The 13,758-nt window shown below is 41.0% G+C and overlaps 1 protein-coding gene across 1 annotated transcript in view; it reads right to left on the bottom strand.

Annotated features, from left to right (window-relative positions):
- Positions 1 to 2,208, bottom strand: part of pkd1a (polycystic kidney disease 1a) — an 81,436-nt gene extending 79,228 nt beyond the window's left edge. The window contains exon 1 of the mRNA XM_080463721.1: positions 1,748 to 2,208. Within this exon, the coding sequence (XP_080319847.1) occupies positions 1,748 to 2,043 (296 nt within the window). The 5' untranslated portion in view covers positions 2,044 to 2,208. The remainder of the gene's footprint in view (positions 1 to 1,747) is intronic.
- Between the last annotated feature and the right edge of the window lie 11,550 nt (positions 2,209 to 13,758).

Here is a 13,758-nt window from a genome sequence, read left to right as displayed (position 1 = left end):
ATAACAACTGAAATTCAATGCAATGCTGTTAATGCATTTGTAGCCTGTTGAACTCATGTTGTTCCATTGTGATTAATAAGGTGGGATTAAAGACATATAACAACTATAATGCATGGATGGCAAACAAAGCCTGTGTGTTTCTTCCAGCTGTGTAATCAGTGTAAATTCAGAGAAAATATCTGATTTCAACCTTTTTTTTTTAATTTCCACCTGTGAAGCAAGGACACATGTGAAAGTAAGTACAGTAATGTTGGCAGTGAGTCACTCAACGCATTGCTGTTCTGGTACAGAAAGACTATAGGGGGTTTATCCAGAGAGCAATTACCACTGTATCTAGACGATTACAACACTGAGAGAGGCTGACGTGACATGTAAACATACGAGTTCATTAGAGACAGATTCTCAGGCAGGATCTGTCTCTAATTAATGCAGCACATAAAAAGGTTGTCCTTGTTTTGCACTACCCCTAAATGTCGAGGGAAATTAAGGCAACCTGCCGGCTTTAGACATCCTCCTCAACAATAACTATGACCAACACACGAGCCAACTGTAACTAAAGCCGACGTCTCTATTCACTTGTAAAACCTCATCTAAATGACATTTGTAGGCTTTTTTAGCAGAGTCGCTGAAGTAAGCAAAGCCCAAAATAGCGTGCATTGATTATATGGCTGGTATATATGGCGAAGAGTTGCCTTAAATACAGAAGGTAGTTTCAGTTGAAATAAATAATGAATAACATATGGCTTCCGTCGGCGCAGAACAGAATGTTCTCGCTGCAGCTGCACCAGAGGCTGAAGACTGATCTGCACCGCAAACACCAGGTTCGTGTTTCTGGTGACCAAACTGGTTCAAACTAAAAACTGTAGATTCTCAAGCTAAAACACAAACACAGTCACATAGTGGCACTGTGGCCTTCCTAAGGAGCATTGGCCACGAGAAACGGTGGACTTAAAAGTATGTTACACGTCATCTGCAGGATGCGTCTTGTGTGTTCAAACAGTGTGCGTCTTTCATGTCATTTTGATGCATATTCCTTTAATCCAATTTATTTTCCGAGCTCATTTCCTACACCTGCAGGGTTTTCCTAAAATACCTTAATCCAATCAGCACTAATACCATAGTGCTCTTGCATGATGCTGCCACTTGTAGTCAAGTAAATGAAAACGTTTTGATGTCGGAAAATGCGAAGAAAATATTTTCCAAGACTTAAAAGGTGATATATTCTATTGGTGGGTATAATTGAAATACATTCCAAGATGAAAAGATGATCAGATTATGAAAAGAGAAGCAAGATTGGGAAACAAGCAAACCACCAGGGGCTTTCATGGTGAGGCCAAAGTGTTTCAATTCAGCTTAAAATCAACTGGTCCAAGTGATTTCATCAAAAGGTCACTCCACTCCACTCACAGTGGAAACAGCAGGAAAAGTGAATTAAAGAGCGCGTGCAAATTATGGAATACAAACAAAAGGGATGTAAATAAAAACATGTGATGGAGGTGAGACTGGTGGGCGGTGGACAAACCAACTGGACAACAACCATCAATTGACTTTAAAGGTCGATTAATTTGCGCAGGAAAAAAAAAGAAGTGGGGAAGAGGGAGATAGAGAAAGACAAAGCAGACTGCTGCACACTTGCATGCCCCAGCTTTAATAGTTTGTATCTGCTCCTGGAGCGGTAAGCATCACTTCCAGCGTGGGTTTATCTGAAAACCAAAGAAACGTCAGTGTTTACTGGCTCTTTACTCACAGCACAGCGGTGGCCAGCGGGATGTCTGCGGCTGCGGGGGCCCTGTCCAGCCCGGAGCCGGAGCAGTTGACTACACAGGACGGCTGCGGCCCCGCCAGCGCGCAGCTGCAGTTAACGGGACACGGGCCGCACAGGCTGGAGCCGGAGCCCGAGCCGGAGCCGCCGTCCTCCGGCGGCCCGGAGCCCCGAGCCTCCAGGCAGCACAGCAACACCAGCACACCGGACAGGACGCTAAACCTCGGGACGCAGACGCCATGTTTTCGCTTGGATAGAGTCTGTCCATTTCCACAAGGCATCGCTCACTCACATCTCATCGCCCCGGAGAAGTGCTCTGCTCTCAGTGTGTGCGGGAGCGACGCGCGCGCTGCTCCGTTTCCACGGATCTCATGTGAGCGGAGCGCACGAGCACACAGGACGCACTTTTAACACTTCTTTCCTTTTCTTTTTTCCACCCGACAAAATTATAGTTTTCTCCCGTAAAAGTCCACTTCCCTTCCTCTGAAAACGTAACGGAGCTTCTCCAGAGTTCTTTCAGGGGAAAAAAAAGTTTTGGAGAACTTCCTCACTCCTCCTCCTCCTTTTCTTCCTCCTCCTCTTCTTGATGCAGTTCCTTCAACCACCGCTCAGATCTGCTTCCTGCACTAATGGGAACCAGACTTGAGCTTAATTAGGGCCCAGCAGAGCTGGGCTAGACCCTATTGGAATGCAAGAGATCATCATCATCATCATCATCATCATCATCATCATCATCATCATCATCATCATCATCAGAATAATAATAATAATAATAATAATAATAATAATAATAATAATAATAATAATCAGGCCCTCACCTCATCTCTTTTGTCATGGTTCTACTGAGCAGTATGTGTCGGTCCAAGGGGCAGCACAGGTTTTCATGCGTCCCCACTGACAAAAGTTGTGGATGATTCCGAAAGAACCTTACCCATAACACCCAACAGTTACGAATTTTCATCATCCCTTCATTGAGGTAGTGAGAACATTAAGTATGGTTCCATAAGGAGGAGCTCCAAGGCAGCCGTCTGCTGATTGGTCAGTGATGATGGCCACTCTGGACAAGCGGCAATATTTAAACAGCTCATCTGCCCTAAACCCTCCTGCTGTTGTTCACATACACCGCTTTGCACACACTAGTTGTTTTGTTAACACGGTTTATTGAAATGTCTGTCTTACACAAGTGCTCTTCTCCGGAACAGGAGAAGAGGAGATTCAGCGGGAGATTGATGCTGCTCTTCAGAAAGGGAAACTTCCGCAATCTGTGTCACAGAAAATGGACGCCCACAGCTTCTGTGTTGTCACATCATGTCTTCACATACCTGCGTCGTTACACAGCATTCACAACTCCGCCTACATTTTAACCGTACTCTGGTGGGACCTCGTGACAGAGTTGAGTCTAGGTACGTTTTGCTTTACCATACTGTACCGGCCTGGCACGTACTGCGCAGTAGAACCGCAGCTTTCCACATCTCGACATGCCTGTCACTGTTTGCTTTGATGTTCAGGTCTAGTCAGGTAGTCCCAGCATAGGGGAGGGGTCTGATTGGGCAAGGGGGCCCTGAACACATCCATATGCTAATGTCCATCCATAGCCATATAGCGCCAGCTAGTGGCAAGAAGAAGATTAAGGAATTCTATTTTCACATACCATGGCCTAAAGATTTGTGATATCGTCCTTGAGAATGGTATGGATATGAAGCACATCAGGACACAAAGATGTATCAGAATACCAGAGGATTTATTCTGGACCACTGGCAGCTCCCTGGGAGAAAGGAGAATTTATTTTAAATAAAATATATAAAGAAACGGTAATACTGTTGAAATATGTTTATTCCAACAAACTAACAATGGGCCCTGAACTGTATTCGCTTCATTTTCTACAGATAATCTTCAATAAAAGAGAGGATTTCTGGATTTCTCTCTCTCCAGCAGTGTATTTATGAGCACTGAGCAGCCTGGTGAAAGCCGCCCCGAGAAATCCAAGTAGCGATCTCACCAATTACTGATTAACACTACTGTATGAGTAACTGACATGCATTTAAACCAATCAGCGTCATTTGATGTCTGAGACTTGGGGCGACTTTTAAATCGCCCATTGCCCGACCTGCTCAGTGATTGGCTTAAAGTCCGTCCTGGTTTGTTCTCGTGTGTTTCTACCAGATGTTGCGCTGAAGACAACGAGCGGTGAGTCTCGTGAGTTATTAACACGGTGAGTCTCGTGTTAATAACTCTGTCACATCTCTTCTAATTTACCGTTTGAAAGGAGAAATTTGGCTGAAAAGCTGCAGGTCAGATTCAACTTTCTCCATCATAGTTATTTTTAAATGCACACAAAAAGAAATGTGTTCAGAAATTTGCAAATGTGTCCACGTTTGTTAATGTTTATAAATGTTTAGATATGCTCATATTTATTAATGACTGAAAATCTAAGGGCTTAAGAAAGCACAAATGTTAGGTGGGAGTTACAGAGATTAAGAAATTGTTGGGAGAATTATTATTATTATTATTATTATTATTGTTGGTGTTATTATTATTATTATTATTATTATTATTATTATTATTATTATTATTATTATTATTATTATTATTATTATTATTATTGTGCCTGCCTTAGTGGCAAGGCGCAAAGATTACTATCCTTGGCGGCCATTTAATTTGATAGGTTTTTTTCCATTTTGTTTTCGTGTTGCGTCACTAGTCCCACACCATTCGGAGCACAGACACAAAAAGCACATCAAAACGTGCCGAACGTTCAGGAATAGGTTGCGCCAACTTTTGTTAATGATTCAGCTGACCGTTTCTGAATATATGTTAAAAAGAAACTGCGAAAAAATGTCCCATACAAAGCGGATGGCAGAGGCACTTCATGGAGGAGATGAGAGGAGGGCAAAGGAGATCAGAGGAAATCAACAATAACAGTAAAAATATGTAATCAGACATTTACTGTGACATTATTTACAACTGGGATTGAAATCCCAGGTGGCAGGCGTCCTGTGTAAAAACTAATCACGTGTATGCGAATACACTGCAGGTTTCATTGACTTGCTGTGGCAACCTCTTGATGAAAAGGAGCAGCTGAGTCGATCATTCGACCGGCCTTGATATTCTGTATGAATACCGTCTGCTATAGATTTTTTGATCCCTCACTCAGCTTTGATCTCCTGAAGCCAACGTGTAACATTTCATCGCAATCAAATTTATAACTGACACCACATAGCCTACAAGTTTTTACTTTTTAAATGACTTTTGCAAACCTGATTTTTTTTTTTTTTTTTTTTTACGTTTTTTGAAAGATAAGTGCCCCCTCCACACGTCTGATTGTGGATACTTGACTCAGTTGGGAAGAACCCATTTCATGAGCCCTTGCAAAGAAAAGAAGAGTCCCATAATAAATCCTAATTGGTCTTTTCCTCACTGACAGCACTTTACTGCAGATATGAAGTACTGCTATGTTTCGCAGCGTACGCCTGAGTTCTTCCTGTGCGTCATTCAGGACAGGATTCAAATCATCTCTTGGATTACCTGCGCTCGCAGCAGTTCACTAATAAAAAGACGTCGGGTCATGAAAGCAACCAGGCACTCCAGGTTTTCAGAAAGAGTTTGACTATGCCAGTAGTGGATGCTCTCAGGCTGTCATTGTGGGGTTTTCTGCAAAGTTGCCCATCACTTCTTTTCTCTATATTCTACATGCAATTGAGAGAAGAGTGGCTCACTGGTCTGGACTTCACTGAAGCTGTTTGGGTCAGTCTCTCGCAGGCCTGCAGCTTAGCGACTGCAGAGGAAGGTGAGAATGTCAAAGAGATAAGAAGTTTTATCCTGTTTGTGTTGCAGTTATTAACAGAAAGTAATGCACCTTTTCACAAAGCTGTGTGGTGCTTGTTGTGTCTGGAATGAAACAGGAACAACAGTCTGCGTTTCCTACTCTGTTGTCGTGTCTATGATGTCTTGTTTCTTTGATAAACTATCTCCTCCAGTGTTTCCTCCTGTCAGCAAGACCACATCTCTCACCCAGATTTGGTATGGTGTGGATGGGAAGGGGCATCTGCTGGGTACATAGCAAACAACTTCTTTTGTCGTCTGACTTTGAATGCAAAGCACCATAAATATGACAATGCAAACTGTGGGCTGTGATTGTTGGAGTTCAAACATGATTTAAATGAATTGTCAAGAGGCCTTTTTTTTGGGCGGGTCAGGTAGAGTAGAAAGCGACATGAAGGAAGGTGTGTAGTTACCAATGATACTGTGATATTTGTATCCATTTTAAATGTAATATAGCCAAATATATACAGTAATGACTTGCCAACAATGAACCATAACTGAAAGTATGCGATATAATATCCTCTGTGAGTGAATGTGATGATTACGACTTCCACTAGACCTATTTTCCGTTATTGGCCGGTATTTATGTTATTAATATAATATGGGCCATTATTACGTTATTGCCACAGCTCAACAGGAGCCCATTGAACCATATCTGAAACCAGTGACAGAGTTTGGACATAGAAATGTGGTTGAAATTGTGGGGCATATAATCACTGATTCTAATGAAAACAGCTCAATAATGATTTCTTACTAACTTTAAATAGTCTCATCTTATCGATCAGAATTTTGATATAAAGTTGTCTATATTTTGAGAATAACATTTGTATTTGATGGTGTGTATTTCAGGGACGGTCTTTCCTTTAGTGTGTGAGAACGGTACTTTAGATACTTCGTCATCTGGCATTGAGTCGTGGCTCCATACTCTTGAAGCTCAAGTTGAAGTGCTGCCTGGCGGAAACAGAGAAGGCAGACAGTGTGTGAAGGAGATTTCATCAGGCGTTTTGTTTTGTTTTGTCTTTTCTTTCAGTGAACAAGAAGGAAAAGAAATGACACAACAAAGATTGATACTGTCCAGATACATTGTCTTGGAAAAGTAAAGAAATTATGAGGATGCCGTTAATCTTGAATTTGCTTAAAATAATACTGGTAAGTACTAATATAGATAATAATAATAAATAAGTGACAATCTATATCACTGTTCTCCAACTTTACTCTGAGCCTGAGGGCTTTAACATGTCATGTTACTATTAGCATTGGAATGATTTCAATTACATTATTGTAATTTATTTGTCCTTTTGAATACTTGGTTTTTTTCAAGCATATCATTTTATTCCTACTTTAACACAGATTGTTTACCTACTTAATTTTTCTGAAATATAATTTCACATTTTGAGTCATTATTCAAAACATTCAGCTGCATTGCTATAGCCTACATATCTTGACATATAGCAATGCTTTATAGCAATAATTCTTTACAAAACAAATGGTAATATAATTTTTATAGAGTTTATTGTTTATCTGTAAATGTAAATATTTTATATAAGTAAAATAAATCGAGTTAAATGCCATTAAATGTGTTTAAAAAGCAAACTATAAGTTGTTTTTGACAAAAGTATATTATTTAAACTACTGTACAATTTAAACAACTTAACAGTAGTTTTACATGAGTTTAAATATCAAGTAGTGTTTATATTTCTGAATTTCAAACAACCGCTATTAGCGAAAACATAATAGAAGCAGACAATAACAATCAAGAATAGCCTTGCATTTGGTAAAAAGTGGACTTGCCCTACCATACAGTTGTGTTGATAAAAAAACCCAGTGTGAAGTACTGACATTCATCTGGAGATGCTTATCTGCGTTGCATCACATTCAAATATGGTTCTGCCGTATCATTTTTAGAAAACAAGTTTAAAATTATACCACCGTGTATAATAAAATCAGAAAAATGTTCTTTATGATATCAGGAAATTGATTTTGGCCGCATGTCTTTTTTTTTCTGTGGGACTGAACCACAGTTTGAGTGCTGCGGACATGATTTGTAACACTGAGCTCGCTGCAAAGGCTCTAAGGCCTGCCGGAGCTGTGGGACTTCATGTATCAAATAAAGTATTTTGTATTGGTCTGGCCGGGACTGGACCAGAACAGGCTGGGCGAAGGTAAAATGAGCTTGGCTCCTGTTTGGTTATGGGGAGGGTCCTCCAGCCTCGCCAGGAAAACAGCACTTACCGAGGCCTCTGTCTGTGTTATTGTAGGACTACAGGAAGGGGGGTGGGGTGGGGAGCACATATGAGGGAGGAATGGAGGAGCTATTAACAAGAAGAAGAATCCTGCCAAAGATGAATTCATCCTATTAATAAAAAAACTGAAATTAGACAGTATAGTTCCACTAATTTCATATGTTTGTGCTTTCTGTCAGTTTATCACAGAGAAATGTTGAGCCATAAAGAAACTCAAATATTGCCGATTTGTAAATAATTTGAGCTTCTTTTTCAATTTGAGTTTTAAGTGTAAACGTGATATGACAAAATACGGCTGCTAAATGAAGTTGTCAGACTCTGTGTGGCACAAAATGGCGACGCTAATGTTTCCCCTCTGGGATTACGATCAGAGGACACTGGTGTTGTCGTCTCCACATGTCGAGTTGTGGTGAAGATCAGAGCAGACACACACATTGAGCTGATGTTGCATTCATGCAGGAAGGTTTATTCTTCAACAAGCCTCAGGCATCCTTAAACAAAATAAAAACTGCCCATCTTCTTCAGTCACATTCACAACATGACCATGATATCCTTCTTAGGACAACTGAACTTTCTCTCGTTCTATTAATCTAACATGTTTCCAAAAAAGCTATTGAACAACATCCACATGACAAATGAACTGTATAACTTGTCTTCTTTTAATCCTGACAATACTTTTAAACACTCAATACAAAACAATTAACACATTCACTCTCACAATCCTTAATACTATTTGAACAACATGAAATGCATTTGAATCACATAAACTATGAACTCTTTTACTTCTTGTCTAATATAAAAATGGCTGACCTGCCACCTACGGTATGACAACTGTGATCTGTTAAGCAGATGCTTTTAACTTTCACAATCCATCAGAAATATCATACTGCATGAACTTTCTTAATAAGGTGCAACACAAATTCAGTTTAAGCTTCTCTCAGTTACTTTGGGTTACTTCCCACACACACTGCTCCATGTTAACCAACTCCGCTAGCATTAGCAATAATTAGCAGACCTTAAATGTTGTTTCCTCACAAATCTCTTACTACAGCACTTCTTTTATAAATAGACACATTCTAGGCAATAAACGACATTTTTAACAATTAAAGTCTGCAATTCCCATTCATTTTTACTGACTATTTCCTGGTTTACTGGTTGGTTACTTGTCATCTCAAGCTGGTACCTCTGTCCCATTGGCTGCTGTGATTAGGAGCGAGTGGTTTGGGAGCAGGCCCTCCAGAGGGTGAATCCTGGCAAGGCTTCCTGCACCCAAGATGTGCCCCTCTGTCTAACAGCATCTGAAGTTTTACCCCATTAAGGCGTCAAGTTACCATGCACCAACCACAACACACTTTACTTTTGGCACATTGTGTTTTTTGAAGGACTTGGTGGAAGGTTGAGTTTTCTCTTCAGGTTGCAGCTTTCCTGTGACGAGGGACTTGCCTTAACTCTGGTCCCTGGTGGTCCCTCCCCAGTAACCTCCTCCAGTTTTCTGACTTCCTTAAGCAGCCAACAGTTCTGTGTGCCTCCTTTCCACACTGGAAACAGTGTTTGCAGTTTTCAGCTCCTTGGGAGACGCACTGGTGACACTTTCCTTTTGCTTCTTTTGCTACTGGCTTGGCTGAGGTGGCATGGAACATGTGTTCTCTGCTGCTGTGAGGACTTTCTCTATATTCTTCGTCAAGGACGACACTTAATGTAATGTCAGCTCTTGTATTGCACTGCGATTGGCTTGGACCTCTGCCTCCATCTGATCTGCGCCCTGCCTGTCCTACTACTGGTGTGCTGCACTGAACCGAACTGATTCTACCTCTCTGTATCCTCACTCAAAGATGTCGTTATGACTTCTACCATAAAGTCATCAGGAACATTTATGTCTGCGATGTGGTTGGTTTAAGGTCTCATCTGATGTAGGGACATTTTTCATTCATTACTTGGTAAGGAGAATGAAGAAACACTCCTTGTACCAGTTTGCTGTCATACTGGAACCCAGTACTTTGTTAAGATTCAAACATCACCTGCTGTTTTAACCCCACATGTCTGTACATAAACTGCTGTGGACTTACTTTAGCCCCGTTTCCACTGCACCAAACGTGCAGGGATGGAACGGGATGGTCCGGTACGGTTCGGGTTTCCGCCGCAAGAATTGCGGATTTTACGGAAATAACCGCTCCAAAGGTTGATGCTTTTCGGTCACCCTTCCGTTGGGGTACTCAGGACAACAGCGCCGGTCCGGTTTTGAGGAGCCGTCTGCTGATTGGTCAGTGGTTTACCACACGTTATCAATATTTAATATGTCGGCTGTATGAATTCTGTTGTTACCATATTCAGCTTTGCACTGGTTTTTTTTTTTGGTTTTTTTTACTGCAACTTTCATGTTGGTCATCTTTCTGCGGAGAAAACGCTTTGCAAATAACGCTCCGTACTGCTCCGTTCCATCCCTGCACCTTTTGTGCGGTGGAAACGGGGCTTTTGTCAGACTGTTTTGCGTTGATCAACGCCAACAATAATTAAGTACTGTTCTTATCCTGAAGATGCGACCTGGCAAAACATTTTAGCTCAGTTATTGTCAGGCCATCTTTGGTGATAAGCATGAATTTAAAGTTACCGGGCTTAATTATTCTGAGCACTGCTCTAATAATCTCAGCCTCAGTAAAGCCTTTAGGTAATCCATCGTTTATTTGCTGAGACAAACTGCTGAAGCTTAAATGAGAATCTGAAATCTGACCACCTTGGATCTTGAATACAATGTCGCAACATCTGTCAGCCTTACCAACCCAGCAACTGTCTGCAATGTGACTCCTTTTTTCTCCTCCCTCTCCCAGTGTTGTCCTCTTTTCATCTGTGCTTGACGTAATTTCGTTGTACTGAAAATGTATAATGACAATAAAAATCATCATCATCATCATCATCATCATCAACTTGATCAGCAAGCACTGAATGTTTCTGATCACAGATGCTACTACTACTGGTTCAGTTTCTGACACCGATGCAGCAGCCTCTTCTAATCTGTAGACGCCTGGCTTGATCCACCTGCTTCCTGGAGCGATTGCAGTTTATTGATGAGGTCACTAAACACGAGTAGGCAAGGCATACCCTGATCCTCCAGACTCCTCAGTTGTTTACTTCTCATGTAGTCGTCAATGAAGTCGAAAAGATCCACTTCGGCCGTGTCGTCACCCGGCGAATCTTCATCCACCTCATCTATGAACAATGCTGCAAGCTTGTAAAGCAGGTCTCTGTTGGCAGTGCTGATCAGCTGGCGAAGATGCTGCTGGATTTCCCACTTTTGCTCATGCAGAGCGGTCATCTTTGGACATCTGGTTGTTGAACAGGGAATTGGGATCCACGGTTCATACTTCATTAACACCAGCAGGAGGCGTTAAGCTTAGCCCCCAAATTTGTTGTTGCCCCTCTGGGATTCCGATCAGAGGACCACAGTGTTTTGGTCGTGTCAACTTGTTGAGCTATGGTGAAGAATAGAGCAGACGCGCATGTTGAGTTGACGTTGCATTCATTCAGGAAGGTTTATTCTTTGTCTGGGGCCTCGCTCTACTCGATACCACTAGCGTGATACGCCCCCTAGCGGCTGAATGTAGGAGGGTGCTGTAGTCACTGAGATTTTGATAGCATTTTGAATGAATTATATAAGGGTGTCGGCTTTTAGCCCTTTATCTTTTGACCCTCTGCACTAACATTACCTGTTGCATTGGTCGCTTTAAATAAACATTTGCTTGTCTTTTTAACAGCTGTATGTATGTTTGTCTTATTAATATTAGCTCATAAGTGTTTTTTCTTTCAAGAAGCACTGAGCACTCACATCCTGAGTCCATCTTCCTCTCGCTGATGTACCTTCAGCTGAACTTGTTGAGTGAGCAGAGGTCATTGAGCTGACCCACGCAGATGAAACAATGAGTCACAGCAACGCTGCAATAATACAGCATGTGCCACTCCAACTGCCTGACTTCCGGCAGCGACAAAAAAAGCCATTGCAGCCACCATATTGGGATCATTTCATTTCCTTTGTTAATACATACAAGCTTATGCCCTCTGAACATAATGTACTCTGCCGTATTTTTTTGATTAATATGTCGCAAACCAGCAGTAGGCATATGTGCGTCTATTGATAGCAACGAGTGAATAGGATTACAAATTTGTGAATATGTTAGAGCAGTCTTCTCCTCACCTCACGCTGTATTCTTTTCACTGGAAATGATCTTCCCTAAGCAGAGCCATGACACTTTATTATTTGATGTGTTTATTTTTACACTGGATGTCAGCAGATTGTTATTAGGACTTAAAAAAAATTAATTTTTGTTCCATTCATATACCCAATATTGTGGAGTGACAATAAGTCTATAAGAATGAAAGAATATTTTTGTGTTGCTGTCAGTCTCACGCTCAGTTGGTAGTTAAGCACCATCGCAAAGATCAGTGTCAACACGTTAACATTTGCTCTGAGTGATAATTATATTTTTCGTTATCCTACCCAGTATATGTTATCTCCTTTCTCTACAGTCATGTATTCTAAAAGCTACAGTGATTTATTTCCCTAGTCAGAATGACCACACTGTTCAGCACACATGGACGTCTTAACCTGTCATCCTTGTGTGAATGCAAGCCTTAAGGTCATTCTCACATTTGTTCATTCTATTGAGAGTTGTCATTGCGACAAAACAAACAAAAGTAACAAATGCACATAGAAGATAAAAACATGTCCCATATTCTTCTGCTACAATATAGACGTATTGTAGTGGTAGAAAATCTACCCTTGTGTTCCTGAACTCTTGTCAGTCTCTTGAATCACCACTGATATAACAGGTTTCAGTTTTCATTGAAGAGGTAAAGTGAAGGATGGAGGAAGGAGTGAAACAGAAGAATATATATAATGAAGTGGCTCCTCACACTGCGGTGTGCTTTAAGTACTTTGTTGTATCTGCTTTTTCAGCCTGTTTTTAACCTGTTCATTAAATGTCTTCTCTTCACCCAGGTTGAAATTACTCAGCGTTGATTGTTGCACGTTCCTGCAGCTGGTTGACTTCAATCACAGAGGTGAAACCGTCAGATGCTTTCATTTCGAGGACACTTAGACACTGAACGCTGAATTGTGGCAAATGCATGTAGGACTAAATAAATATTGCATTAGACTACGGAGGTCAACTGTTGTTGACTTGGTGTGATCCTCAAAGGAAATTTGACAGCAGCTGTCAGGGGAGGGGGGATTCAAGTGCTCCAATATTTAGAATGACAGTCTTTAACACTGCAACATGGTCACAGTGGAAATGTACCTTTTTAAAGCTTTAGAGGACATTATAGTGTTAATGAATTATTTATAAAACAAAAAAACGATACCAATATAAATTGAATCATCACTAAAACATAATGAGAATACACCCACGCTTAAAAATAAAGACTGTATTCCAATTATAACTGTTTCAAAAAACAATTCATGAAAAGATCATTGGAACTGATGGCTTCAAAATCATCAGCTGAATCTGCAGGTTTGTGTCTTCTCTCAGCTTACCGAGCGGTGGAAAGGGTGTGTATGTGTGTGTGCGTGCGCGTGCGTGCGTGCGTGCGTGCGTGCGTGCGTGCGTGCGTGCGTGTGTCCAAAAGCATGCATTTGAGGTTAACTGATACTATAAATTGCTTTGCTTTTACAACCACCTAGAACTGTATGATTACTCGCTTTATGTTTAGAGTCTTTAATCTGAAGCAAAAGTCTCTAAGTTCTTGTTGAGAAGGCATTTCTGGTTTTGGCTTCCAATCCCTCAGATCCTTTTGAGCCTCATCAGTTAGAAAACATTTTACAAACATTGAAGCTCTGTTTAACAGCATAAAGAAAGTTGGACTCTGTTGTTGCATTTATTTACAAAAGTAATATTTCCTATGCCCAGATTAATGTACAAATGTATTATGTTGCATCACCAT

Source organism: Lipophrys pholis, assembly GCF_963383615.2.
Source record: "Lipophrys pholis genome assembly, chromosome: 5".
Lineage (NCBI taxonomy): Eukaryota > Metazoa > Chordata > Actinopteri > Blenniiformes > Blenniidae > Lipophrys > Lipophrys pholis.
The sequence above is the reverse complement of the archived record's forward strand: the minus strand, read 5'-3'. Positions and strand labels throughout refer to the sequence as shown.